A 14,809-nucleotide genomic window follows, 5' to 3' on the forward strand; every position below is an offset into this window, starting at 1 on the left:
GATGTTTCACTCTCATCGATGTTTTCCTCTCTCTCTCCCTCTCCCTTCCTTTCTCTAAAAATCAATTTTAAAGTCTTTTTTTGTTGGTTTATTAATGTACTTAGAAGCTATGCAGGAGTGGAAGAGAGAGACCCTGCTGACCTGGGACAATGTCACACTGCCCTGCAAGGTAGAGCTATCTCTGCAGCCTTGAAACTGTATTGCCCCTCCCTGTGTTCCCTGTGTTTTCTTTCCTCTCCTGGACTGATACCATGGTCAGTTCTGGATAGGCCCCTGGCCGTAACATCATCTTAGTTTCTCTTTTATTTTGGACTTTAGGGTTGTCCTCAACTTTCCTCACTGGGAACACTTATTCCTGTGTAACTTTGTATTTATCGTCTGTTTTAAATTCAGTGCCTGACCTTCCCTCCATACGCCGTGCAGCAGTTCAGGCCTGGCTGGAGACAGTGTCCGGAGGTAGTCTGGTGATGTTTGTTCTCTTTCCACTCACCATAACAACTGTTTCTTGGCAGCTCTGCTGATATCTTAACACTAGAATTCTGATCCTACCACTAGTGCATGCCAAGGGCGGAGGGTGGGGGAATGTGCATGCCTCACTCAGGCAGCCCATCCTTGCATGGACAAGACACGCACCCCACATTCTTCAGGGAAGATCCAGAGTCAAGCAGTAGTACAGGCAGGACAGAGACAGACACTTTTAATTAACAGAGGTTGGGTAAAAGCCAAAGCTAAAGAAACATTTTTAGCACTGAGCTCTAAAGTCTGTAGAAGTTAATTGAGTGTGAAAGTAAAGGAATAAATATAATAAAGAAATCAGTTAATATTCCACAAACCTACTGAAATATTAGAGAAGGAGGCAGTCGGTACTCAGGGGGACCGATGGAAAACTTATCTGTGAAAAGGGGAAAGCAAAGGAAGGCAGGTGTTGTTCAGCTAAAAGCAGATGGACATGCTGGGCATAATCAGCTGGGTCCTCAGACTAAGGTGAAAGTATCTCTTTAATTAAGCCAAGGAGTAGCTAAGAAACCTCAGTTGTCCTTCTGAAACTTTTCTGGAGAGGTGTTTCTCAATGAGGGGGTTCCTGGCATTTGGGGCAGGACAGTTCTTTTCATTGCAAGATGCTTAAAATCCTTGACCCTCCAAATGTCAGTGCAGTCTCCACTCCCACTCCCATCCATAGAACAACCGAAAGTGCCTCTATACAATACCAGTTAACACTCAGGGAAGGGCAGAAGTGACCCTGGGTGAGAACCACTATGCCAGTGGTTATTTCTGGGATGGGCAGGATTGGAACTCATGGATCTTACCACCAGCCTCTTCCCATCCAGCACATTGTCCTCACAAGCAACAGAGGAAAGGGGCATGAGCACACCATGAGAGGCACCTTCCTGCATACAGCAGGGAGAACTGAACCAGAGTCTTAGCTCTGAGTATAGGAATTGCTGCTCACTCTCTCCTAGTCAGTTTGTATCTCCAGAATGGTTGAACAAGACTGAGGTGTCAGGACTTCCTAGCTAGCGGCTAAGTGTGGCAGTGATTTCTGGCTTCCATAGTGTGTGGCAGCTTCTAGCCCCCTGCACTCCATCTTAACCTGGCTCTAACCCCCAGTTCCATCCCCCAAGCTGTGTCTCTCAACATCTGGTGCTATACTGATACTCCTCACTTATTTGTGTTGATATATGTGACAATGGTTCTTCTCAAGGACTATAAACTTCTCACCCATCTGACTCTCCAACAGACCTTTCTTAGTAGAAACTCATAATGAGAAACACATGAGTATGAGGGTCAGGCCTGTGCTGAAGCCGATGCATTGTAGTGTGCCTTGCCCTCTGCAGATGAGGTGTCTGGTCCTTGGTCTCCTCTGTGCTTACCAACAATAGTGCAAAGTTAGCACCTGATACCCAGGCACTCAGAGTAATTTGAGCACACATATTGGCACAATGAGCCTCTCCACCACAGGCCCAGGTTGAGTTCCCTCCAGGTTGGGGTGGTGCCAAGGAGAAAGATTCTAGGGAAGGAGCAGTGTCTGCCAGCCTTGTCAGCAATGGGGTAGTACAACCATGAACTTGCTCTCTAGACAGAAAGCTCAGGTGTGAGGAGCACAGAGATTTGTCTGTACCTCAGAGGTCCCACTTTCTGATGTTGATAAACTGACTTCCTTGAGTGACCAATGGCAGTGTTACCACACAGAGGTTTTAAGCCCTCAGTCTTTTCTCAGCAGATGCCATTGTCATAGGAATGCATCTTGGCTTTGCCAGCTCTGTGAGCTGCTCTGTGACATTATCTGTTTGCCAGTCTAGAGCTTGTCCTGGAACACTCCAGACATCTTTAGTATAGTTCTCCAAAGCTGCATGTAAAAACCAGCACCCACTTTTTAGTAAGCTCAGTATACACAGGATGGTACACAGCTTTTAAGGAATTATTAAAAGCAAAAAGTCAAGAAATAAAACATTGCCAGTGTCTTCAAAGTGCCCCTTCCCTTCTTCCTACCCCAAAAGGTAGGCACTTCCTTGATTTTCACTGTACCCTGACCCCAGGGACCATGCTTATGTTTCTGCCATACTCACTCTGCACATCCTTCAGGTGTGGGGTACAGATTCACAAGGCTGGCCTGTGAGCAGACAGTGGCCTAGTAATTACATAGCTGTCCTCTCAAATTAACATAACCTTGTAAGAAATCCATCCAACTGTGCTACAGCCAGATCCTCTGCCACCCACCTTCCCTTGGGCTTTGATCCTCAGGCTCTTGTATTTGCAAACCAGAGCATAAGCCCTTTTCCCAAATGAAAACCTTTAAGAATGATTTGAGGGAGATTAAAAATGGTGGCAGAGTAAGTGGATGCTGCACAGACACACTGCAAGGACCAAACTGGAATTACAACTAAAATACGGAAAAACTTACTGAATAATAAACAGAAGACTCGCTGGAGAGAACCCTGATAATCAAAGATGGAAAGTGGAGACTGCATAGAGACTGGGAGGAGGGGTGGAGGCGTGAAAGGACTAGCCGGGCTCCCACAGACAGCAACTGAAGTTCCAGAGAGATATCTTATCTGTGAGGGGTTGCCACTGAGAATTCTGGGGTCAAATCCCCAAGCTGGGCCCCCAAACAGAAAGCACCAGAACTGAGAGGGGTACCTACATAACATCTGGATATGAAAAGCAGCCAGGTTGCTGTCTGCCAGGGAGAGATGGCTGGAAATGCAGGCACCCTCTTAAAGGGCCAATGTAAAACTGAAGCTGATGCAGTGCAGTATACCTTGTGCTCCAGCAGAGGGAGGGCAGAGTGGATTGGAGCTGTGTGAGCAGAAGCCAAGATCAGGAGCTCTGGGGTTAGAGCTCAAAAGGCAGACACCCCAATGTCCTATGCTGAGTCATTCCCTCAAGCTGCAGAGATCATTTTATCATGCAGACATTTGCTATACAGGCAGCTTTGCCTGGGGGGAAGACAGTTGACCTACCCCAGTGGTCGACAAACTGTGGCTTGCAAGCCGCAATTTGCCGACCACTGACCTACCCTATTGGAAAACACCTTGCCCCACATGAGGAGTTTCTGAGGCCCATTAAGAGACTGAGAATAACAATTAGCCTCCAGGCAAAAGCAATTGACCCACCCTATTGACAAAACACTCACCACACCTGTGGAGGATTGCCTGAGGGATATTCAAGACTGAATCCTATCAGTTGGTAGACAGAGGTGATCTCTGGAGGCTTAGAGTCTTTGCCTGATCTAATTAGTTAGAAACAGCATTTGACACTGTCCACACTAGAGATTGAGAGGCATAGCAGATCAACCTAATACATAGACACAAACCCAAACAGGCAGCCAAAATTAGGGTACAAAGAAACAACCCCCAAATGAAAATCGAGAATTCTCCAGAAGAGATAAATGAAATGGAGATAAGAAATGTATCTGATATAGAGTTCAGAATAATGATGGTAAAGATGCTCAACAGCATGAGAAGAGATATAGTAACTATGAAAACAGGAAATAAAGGATATCAGAGCACAAAGAACACATTGGAAGGAATGCACAGCAGATTAGAGGAAGTTGAGGATTGAATTAGTGAATTAGAAGATAAGGTTGAGATAAATCACTCACTCAGAGAACCAAGAAGAAAAACAAGAGGACAGCTTAAGGGAGCTTTGGGACAACATGAAATGTAACAATATTTGAATAGTAGGTGTGCCAGAAGAGGCAGAAAGAGAGAAAGGGATAGAGAACGTGTTTGACGAAATAATGGCAGAAAACTTCCCTAACCTGGTAAAGGAAAAAGTCACACAGTCCAGGAGGCACAGAAACCCCAAGCAAGAAGAACCCAAACAGGCCCATGCACAGAAACATCATAATTAAAATGACAAAAATTAAAGAGAGAATCTTTAAGACAGCAAGAGAAAAGCAAACTATTACCTACAAAGGAGCTCCCATAAGACTGACACCTGATTTATCATCAGAAACTCTCAGGCCAGAAAGGAATGGCATGAAGTACTCAAGGTAATGGAAAGCAAGGATCTGAAACCAAAATTACTATAAACCAAAATTACTTTGAGTGAAAGGCTATCATTCAAAATAGATGGTGAAATAAAGAGCTTCCTAGATAAAAACGGGCTAACGGAATACATCATCACCAAGCCAGCATTACAAGAAATGCTAAAGGGTCTGCTGTAATGAGAAGAAATAAAGGGAGAAACCTAGGGATACAGAATTAAAAGGACAATAAATAAGTACCTGTCAGTAATAATCATAAATATAAATGGACTAAATGCTCCAATTAAAAGACATAGGGTAGCTGAATGGATACAAAAACATGACCCAACTGTATGTTGTCTACAAGAGACCTGCCTCAGAACAAAACACTCACACAGGATGAGAGTGAAGAGATGGAAAAACATTTTTCATGCAAATGGAAATGAAGCAAAAGCTGGAGTAGCAATACTCGTATCTTACAAAATAGACTTCAAAATGAAGGCCATCACAAGAGAAAACAAAGGTCAGTACATAATACTAAAGGGATCAATCTAACAAGAGGATATAACCCTGGTAAACATATATGCACCCAATATAGAAACATCTTAACATATTTTTTAAAAAAAACCTTCTAGAGGCCCTAGTCAATTTGGCTCAGTGGATAGAGCGTCAGCCTACTGACCAGAGGGCCCCAGGTTCATTTCTGGTCAGGGGCACCTAACTCGGTTGCAGGTTCCTCCCCAGCCTGGGCCCTGGTCAGGCGCATGCAAAGGCAACCAATCAATGTGTTTATCTCACATCCATTTTCCTATCTGTCTTCCCTTCTCTCTTCCACTCTCTCTAAAATCAGCCCTAACTGGTTTGGCTCAATGGATAGAGCAGGGGTCCTCAAACTACGGCCCGCGGGCCACATGCGGCCCACCGAAAACATTTATCTCGTCCACCGGGTGTTTTTGCCGCTGCTGTGTATATAGGAATTTGTTCATAGTTTTTTTTTTAAACTATAGTCCAGCCCTCCAGTGGTCTGAGGGACAGTGAACTAGCCCCCTGTTTAAAAAGTTTGAGGACCCCTGATAGAGCGTCAGCCTGCGGACTGAAAGGCCCCAGGTTCAATTCCAGTCAAGGGCATGTACCTTGGTTGTGGGCACATCCCCAGTAGGAGGTGTGCAGGAGGCAGCTGATTGATGTTTCTCTCCCATCAATGTTTCTAACTCTCTGACCCTCTCCCTTCCTCTCTGTAAAAAATCAATAAAATATATTTTTTTAAAAAAAAATTTTAGATAAAATAAAATCAATGGAAAAATACCCTAGGGTGAGGATTAAACAAAAACAATAAAAAAAATTTTAGGACTTCAAGGGAGAGATCAACAACAACAGAGTCATAGTAGGGGGCTTTAATACCCCACTGACTTCACTGGATAGATCTTCCAGATAAAAAATTAACAAGGAAATGGTGACTCTAAATGACACACTGGATCAGATGATTTAATTGACATTTATAGAACATTTCACCCAAAGCTGTGACATTCTTCTCAAGTGCACATGGGTCATTCTCAAAGATAGACCACATGTTAGGACACAAAACTAGTCTCTACAAGTTGAGGAACATTGAGATCATATCAAGCATCTTCTCAGATCATAGTGGAATGAAATTAGAAATCAACTACAGTAAAACATCCAAAACTTTCAAATACATGGAGGCTAAATAGCATGTTATTAAACAATGAATGGATTACCAACAAGATCAAGAAAGAAATAAAAAGTCTTCTGGGAAACAAATGAAAATGAACACATAACCCAAAATCGCTGGGACACAGCAAAACCAGTCCTGAGAGGGAAATTCATAGCACTACAGGACTACCTCAAAAAAACAAAAACCAAAATAATAATAATAATAATAAACTAACCCTACAACTTACAGAACTAGAAAGAGAACCCACAACAAAAGCTCAGAGTAAGTAGAAGGAAGGAAATAATAAAGATTGGAGCAGATATAAATGACATAGAGACTAAAAAAATACATACAAAAAATAAATAAATGAAACAAGAGCTGGTTCTTGGAAAGGATAAACAGTCTTGATGAGCCGTTAGCCAGACTCATCAAGAAACAATGAGAGCCATAACCAGTTTGGCTCAGTGGATAGAGCGTTGGTCTGCAGACTGAAAGGTCCCAGGTTCGATTCCGGTCAAGGGCATGTACCTTGGTTGTGGGCACATCCCCAGTGGGAGGTGTGCAGGAGGCAGCTGATCGATGTTTCTCTCTCATCGATGTTTCTAACTATCTCTCTCTCCCTTCCTCTCTGTAAAAAATCAATAAAATATATTTTTTTAAAAAAAGAAAGAAAGAAAAAAGAAACAATGAGAGAGGACACAAACAAAATCAGAAACTAAAGTGGAGAAGTAACCACTGACACCATAGAAATACAATGGATTGTAAGAAAATTCTATGAACAACTAGTATATGCCAACAAGCTGGACAATGGAAGAATTCCTAGAAAAATACAATATCCCAAAACTGAATCAGGAAAAATTAGAAAACCTGAATAGACCAATAACAACTGATGAAATAGAAGCAGTAATAATAGAAATAAAATAAAAACTTCCAGCAAACGTCCAGGACCGGAAGGCTTCACAGGGGAGTTTTACCAAACATTCGAAGAAGAACTAACACTTATCCTCCTCAAACTCTTCCAAAAAATCCAAGAGGAAGGAACACTTCCAAGCTCTTTTTATGAGGCCAGCATTACCCTAATTTCAAAACCAGATACAAACACTACAAAGAAAGAGAATTACAGGCCAATATCCCTGGTGAACACAGATGCTAAAATTCTCAACAAAATATTACTCAGATTCAGCAATATATTTAAAAGATCATACACCATGACCATAAGGGATGCAAGGCTGGTACAATATTTGCAAATCAATAAATGTGATACATGCCCTCACCAGTTTGGCTCAGTGGATAGAGCGTCGGCCATGGACTGAAGGGTCCCAGGTTCGATTCCGGTCAAGGGCATGTACCTTGGTTGTGGGCACATCCCCAGTAGGGGGTGTGCAGGAGGCAGCTGATCGATGTTTCTCTCTCATCAATGTTTCTAACTCTTTGTCCCTCTCCTTTCCTCTCTGTAAAAAAACAATAAAATATATATTTTTTAAAAATGTGATACATAAATTGAAAGACAAAAATCACATGATAATATCAATAGATGCAAAAAAAGCATTTGACAAAATCCAACACCCATTTTTTTATCAAAACTCTCAGCAAAGTGGGAATAGAGGGAGCATATCTTAACAGGATAAAGGTCATATATGGCAAACCTACAGCAAACATCATACTCAGTGGGCAAAAACTAAAACCATTTTCCCTAAGAACAGGAACAAGACAGCGATGTCCGCTTTCACCACTCTTATTCAATACTAGAGGCCTGGTGCACAAAATTTGTGCACTCAGGGGGTCCCTCAGCCCAGCCTGCACCCTCTCACAGTCAAGGAGCCCTTGGGGGCAGTCCAACATCCTTAGTGCTGCCACGGAGGCGGGAGAGGCTCCCACCACTGGCACTGCACTTGCCAGCCATGAGCCTGGCTTCTGGCTGAGCAGCGCTCCCCCTATGGGAGCACACAGACCACCAGGGGCCAGCTCCTGCATTGAGCGTCTGCCTCCTGGTGTTCAGTGTGCATCATAGCGACTGGTCATTCTGTTCTGTCTATTGGCATATTAGCCTTTTATACCTGCAGGATCAGGCCGAAACCCGCTCTCTGACATCCCCCAAGGGGTCTCGGATTGTGAGAGGGTGTGTGCCTGGCCGAGGGACCCCACCGGTGCACAATCGGGGCCAGGGAGGGACACAGGAGGTTGGCCAGCCAGGGAGGGACCGTGGGAGGGCTCCAGGGCATGACTGGCCCATCTTGCTCAGTCCCAATCGGCTGGACCCCAGCAGCAAGCTAACCTACTGGCCGGAGTGTCTGCCTCCTGGTGGTCAGTGCACATCATAGCAAGAGGTTGAGTGGCCTTAGCATACCATTAGCATATTATACTTTGATTGCTTGAACAGCCAACCGGTCAACCAGACACTTAGCATATTAGGCTTTTATTATACAGGATAGTACTGGAAGGCCCAGACATAGCAATTAGACAAGAAGAAAACATAAAAGGCATCCAAATTGGAAAGAGGAAGAAAAACTCATTATTTGCAGATGACATGGTATTGTGCATTAAAAACCTAAAAACACCACCAAAAATCTACTAGATTTAATAAATTAATTTGGCAATGTAGCAAGATCCAAAAAAACACCCAAAAATATATGTCTTTTTATACATCAACTAGAGGCCCAGTGCATGAATTTGTGCACGGGTGGGGTCCAGCTGGCCCACCCAGGGCCAGGCCAGAGGGAGGGAGGGAATGCGGGCGGGGCCGGCTGGGGGAGGGGCTGCGGGAGGTTGGGGGGTCTGATCAGCGGCCCAATCAGGCCAGTTGGCCGCTGCAGTGCATGTCATAGTGACTGGTCATTCTGTTTGACCGCAGTGCATGTCATAGCAACCGATTGTTCCATCCTTCCGGTCACTTGGCATATGTGTGTGTGTGTGTGTGTGTGTGTGTGTGTGTGTGTGTGTGTGTAGACAAAATTCGTGCACTGGGATTGGGGTGGGGTCCCTCAGCCCGGCCTGTGCCTTCTCATAGTCGGGACCCCTTGCTCCTTACCACCCGCCTGCATGCTGCTCCCTACCACTCGGCTCGCTGCTCCTTAGTGCTGCCACAGAGGTTCCTGCCACCTACACTGCACTTGCCAGCTGTGAGCCCAGCTTCTGAATGACCACCAGCGGGCAGCTCCTACATTGAGTATCTGCCCCCTGGTGGTCAGTTCATAGCGACCGGTCATTCCACCATTCAGTCAATTTGCATTATTAGGGTTTTATTATATAGGCTAGGATATTGAATGTAAATGAAAAATAAAATTTTAAAAAGAACCAAGTAAAATTTTAGATCTGAAAATTTATATATATATATATACTTTCTTTAAAATTCTCACCTAAGGATGTTTTTTAAATTGATTTTTAGAGAGAGGAACATCCATGTGACAGAGAAATACCAGTAGGCTGCCTCTGCATCTGCTGACCCACCTGGATCTAACCTAAACCTAAGTATGTGCCCTAACCTAGAATCCAACAGGAAACCCTTTGGTGTACAGGTTGAGACTCCAACCAATTGAGCCACCTGGCTAGGGCAGATCTGAAAAAAATTTTTAAATGTACCTCCAGGCCCTGGTCAGTGTGGATCAGTAGTTAGTGTGTCCTCCCACGCACCAAAGGGTCATGAGTTTGATTCCAGATGAGGACACATACACAGGTTGTGGGTTCCATCCATGTCGGATTGCTTGGGCAACTGATCGATGTTTCTCTTTCTCTTTCCCTCTCCCTTCCTCTCTCTCTAGAACCAATGAAAAGAACATATCCTTAGAGGAGAACTTAAAAAGAAAAAAAAAATGCTGGTTTGGTTCAGTGGATAGTGCTTCTGCAGGCGGACTGAAGGGTACCGGGTTGGATTCCAGTCAAGGGCAAGTACCTGGGTTGCAGGCTCAATCCGGGGCCCTGGTCGAGGATTCAGCAAGAGGCAACCAATTGATGTCTCTCACATTAGTTTCTGTATTTCTCCCTCCCTTCCATTCTCTGTAAAAAAAAAAAAAAGAAAAAAAAAATCAATGCAAAAATGTCCTCAGGTGAGGATTAGCCAAAACAAACAAACACCCATTCCCAGTGTGATTATTGACGGAGCATATGAAGTATTTGTTGAATGAACGGGAAGAGATGGGACTTCGCTTTCTGTTTTAGCAATTCTGCAAGCCGGAAGGTTTATTTTTTATTTTTTTTTTAATTTATTGCTTAAAGTATTACAAAGGGTATTACATATGTGTCCATTTTATCCCCCCGCCCTAGACAGTCCCCTAGCCTCCCCTATCCCCCAATGTCTTATGTCCACTGGTTATGCTTATATGCATGCATACAAGTCCTTTAGTTGATCTCTTACCCCCCTACCTCCTGCCCCCCAACCCTCCCCGGCCTTCCCGCTGCAGTTTGACAATCTGTTTGAGGCAGCTCTGCCTCTGTATCTATTATTGTTCAAAAGTTTATAATGGTCTCTATTTATTTTTATTTTTTAATATATTGATTTTTTTACAGAGAGGAAGAGAGCGGGATAGGGATTTAGAAACACCGATGAGAGAGAAACATCGGTCAGCTGCCTCCTGCACACCCCCCACTGGGGATGTACCTTCAACCAAGGTACATGCCCTTGGCCGGAATCGAACCCAGGAACCCTCAGTCCGCAGGCCGACGCTCTATCCACTGAGCCAAACTAGTTAGGGCCAGAGGGTTTATTTTTTATTTTAATTTTTATTGATTGATTATTTTAGAGAGAGGAAGGGAGCGAGAGAAACACCAGTGTGCTGTTCCACTTATTATGCTCTCTTTGGTTGCTTCTTGTCTGTGCCCTGACCAGGGATCCAACCGGCAACCTTGTTGTATCAGGAGGAGGTTCTAACCCACTGCGCTGCAGGCTGCCTGTCAGGGCCCCTCAACAAAACTCCTCTGGTGTGCCCTGGCCCCTGCTGTGGGTCGGCGCTCCTCTGCCACAGTGAAGGTTTGGGTTCCATTCTGTCAGGGTACCTACTTAGGTTTCGGGTTTGATCCCTGGTCCGGGCTGACTGCTGCTCAGGAAGTGACTGAGACCATGTGCTCTAGTCATTCAGCAGGGAGCTGGGGTTCCATTGCTGACATGGCCGACTCTGATCTCCGCTACCTCCGCTCCTCCATCAAGGGCGACTTCAACTATGGCCGCTGTGTGGCCTCCAGGCCACCCAGTCACCCCGGGAGGCGGATTTCCGTGTTCCCAGGGAGAGCGCCCTCCACGCCGGACTCCCAGGAAGAGCGGGGTTCCAGAGGGAAAGCACTTCGCTCTGCCTCCCTTTGGGACTCCTGGGCCAGAGCGGAGCGCTCATCTTGCGCAAGGCTCGGAGGGGAGAGCCGCCCCAGGGAGGCCTCCTACCTGGGTGCTGAGAAAACGAAACTGGAGCCCTTCCTCCTTGAACCCTGTCGTCTTTGGGCATGTGAATGCATTTTATTTTATTTGACGCAGCCTCATGTACCTGGCCTTGTGTGGCACGCAGCCATGCCCACCCGCTCCTGCCGGTCTTTACCTGTGAGGGTGTCCTGGCTAATTAGCATATTCCTCTCTTATTATATAGGATATACATAGATAATGAATTCTCAGAAAGAGAAACTTAAAAAAAAGCATCCCGTTTATCATTGCAACAAAAAATTAAGATACTTAGGAATAAATTTAACCACAGAGGTAAAAGACTTGTACTTGGAAAACGATAGGACACTAAGAAAAGAGAGAGAAGATATAAACAAGTGGAAGAATATTCCATGTTCTAGGGTTGGTAGAATCAGCATCATTAAAATGTCTATACTGCCCAAGGAAAGTTACAGATTCAATGCAATCCCTACTAAAATAACAACACCATATTTTACAGATCTATAACAAATACTCCAACAATGTATATGGAACCAAAAAAGACTTCAAATAGCTGCAGCAATCTTAAGAAAGAAGAAAAAAGTTGGAGGAATCACAATACCAGATATCATGTTATACTACAAAGCCACCATAATCAAAACAGCTGATACTGGCACAAGAACAGGCATGTAGATCAATGGAACAAAACAGAATCCCAGAAATCAACCTGAGCCATCACACGCACTTAACATTTGACAAAGGTGATAAGAGCATACAATGGAGTCAAGACAGTCTCTTCAATAAATGGTGTTGGGAAAATTGGACAAAAACATGCAAAAAAAAATGAAACTAGACCACCAATTTACACCAGACACAAGAATTAACTCAAGATAGATAAAAGACCTAAATGTAAGTCAGGAAACCATAAAAATCCTAGAAGAAACTGTAGGCAGCAAAATCTCAGACATCTCTTGTAGCAATATGTTGATAAATACATCTCCTAGGGCAGTGGTCGGCAAATTCATTAGTCAACAGTCAAATATCAACAGTACAACGATTTAAATTTCTTTTGAGAGCCAAATTTTTTAAACTTAAACTATATAGGTAGGTACATTGTTACTAACTTAATTAGGGTACTCCTAAGGCTTAGGAAGAGCCACACTCAAGGAGCCAAAGAGCCGCATGTGGCTTGCAAGCTGCAGTTTGCCGACCACGGTCCTAGGGCAAAGGAAACTAAGGAGAAAATAAATAAATGGGACTACCTTAAAAGTAAAAAGTTTCTGCACAGCAAAAGAAACCATCAACAAAATAAAAGAAAGCTCACTGTACGGGAGGATATATTTGGCAATGATACATCTGCTAAAGGGTTAATATCCAAACTATATAAGGAACTCATACAAGTTAACAAAAAGAAGACAAACAGTCCAATTAAAAAATGGGCAAAGGACCTAAATAGAAAATTCTCCAAAGAGGACACACAGATGGCCAGGAGACATGAAAAAATGCTCAAAGTCACTAATCATCCAAGAGATACTAATTAAAATGACAATGAGGTATGAAAATGTCTGCTATCAATAAATGACAAGTGCTGGTGAGAATGTGGAGAAAAGGAAACCCTAGTACACTGCTGGTGGGAATGCAGACTGGTGCAGCCTTTATGGAAAACAGTATGGAGTTTTCTCAAAAAATTAAATATGGAAGTGCCATTTGACCCAGTGATCCCACTTATAGGAATGTAGCCTAAGAAACCCGAAACACTAATTAGAAAGAATGTATGCATTCCTGTGTTCGGAGGAGCACAATTTACAATAGCTAAGTTCTGGAAACAGCCCAAGTGCCTATGAGTAGATGAGTGGATAAAAAAGCTCTGGTACATTTATGCCATGGAATACTATGCAGCAGCAAAAATGAAGAATCTCTTACCCTTTGAGATAGCATGGAGGGACCTGGAGAGTGAAATCAGGTTAAATGAAATAAGTCAGTCAGAGAAAGACAAGTATCACATGATCTCATTCATATGTGGAATCTAAGTAACAAAATAAGCTGATGAACAGAGTGGATCCAGAGACAAGGAAGCATGGAACAGAGTGCAGAATTTCGGAGGAAAGGTGGGGGAGAGTGGGTAGATGGGAGGGAATCAATCAAAGACCTTTTATGCATGTATGCATAACCCATGGGCGCAGAGAGTGGGGTAGTGAGAACCTGGGGCAGGGGCCAGGGGTGGACTGGAGGAGGTTGATGCCGGCGGGGGGGGGGGGGGGGGGGACATATGTAATACTTTCAGTAATAAAGTTTTTTAATTAAAATAAAATAAAAACAATGATTTGTGGTTTGCTGTGTTTCAAACACTAGAAGAAGCCATTAGGACTCCTGACAAGTGAGTACTGTTAGTCTTGGATAGCACTGGCATGTCACAGCATCCTTTAAAGCAGTGCTCATTGCTTTCTTAATTGCTTTTTCTTCAAACTATTAGTGTAAGTTCTAAGTGTCCAGATGGTTGAAGCAGCTGTGTGCGTGCGTGTGTGTGTGTGTGTGTGTGTGTGTGTGTGTGTGTGTGTGTTTTAGGGGCTGGTTCCTCAGGAGAAATGAAGTTCATTAGTGCTAGTCCTGAATCCAGAAAATGAACTTTACATATCCCCTTATCCCTCTCTGTTATGCTTTAGAAAAGTATTTCTAAATTATCCCAAGCGAATTTGCCACTTCGGCCAGAATTTGTCCTGCCCCTTCTAGTGGTCTTCGCATCACAGCCTGGGGAGAAGCACTGCTGCTTTCCCACCTGCAAAGGCAGTCTCCCTATCCTGTCTTTACTTTTCTTCCTTTGACTGTTTCTGCTTTACAGTCCCATTTGATGAGGATGGCCTGGAGGAAGATGTGGATTCGGAGCCGGCAGAAATAGAAGGGGAGGCAGCAGAGAATGGGGACACGGGTGACACTGGTGCTGAGCTGGATGATGGTATGGGGGACCCCAAAGCCTCCCCTCTCCACCACGGTGAACACCCTGTTCCCCACTGCAGGACATGCCAGAGTGCTTTGAACTCAGGAAAGATAAAAACAATACACATTAATCAAAAGCAGGGAGCTCAGAGGAGGCAGCAGATAGATCTGGTTCATTCCATTTTCAGTCACTAACTTGAATACCTGTTATTTCACTCTCCCATAGCCACCATTCAACATCGCCTGCATTCATTAAGTTGTGGGTGAGAAACTCAGCAGATTTGAGGCTTTATACAGAGCCTTTAATCCAGTGGATGCCCTCTGAAAGCTAGATATAAAGAGATGGTATTTTAAGAATTATAGCCTGGTTGGTTGGGAAACAAGGGCAAAGGAGTAG

The 14,809-nt window shown here is 44.0% G+C and overlaps 1 protein-coding gene across 1 annotated transcript in view; it reads left to right on the top strand.

Annotated features, from left to right (window-relative positions):
- MICAL3 (microtubule associated monooxygenase, calponin and LIM domain containing 3) overlaps nt 1-14,809 on the top strand; it is a 254,060-nt gene that overhangs the window by 195,237 nt on the left and 44,014 nt on the right. Inside the window, exons 30-31 of the mRNA XM_081083520.1 lie at nt 394-456; nt 14,318-14,431. Of these exons, the coding sequence (XP_080939646.1) occupies nt 394-456; nt 14,318-14,431 (177 nt within the window). The remainder of the gene's footprint in view (nt 1-393; nt 457-14,317; nt 14,432-14,809) is intronic.

This window comes from Myotis nattereri, assembly GCF_964212035.1.
Source record: "Myotis nattereri genome assembly, chromosome: 2".
Lineage (NCBI taxonomy): Eukaryota > Metazoa > Chordata > Mammalia > Chiroptera > Vespertilionidae > Myotis > Myotis nattereri.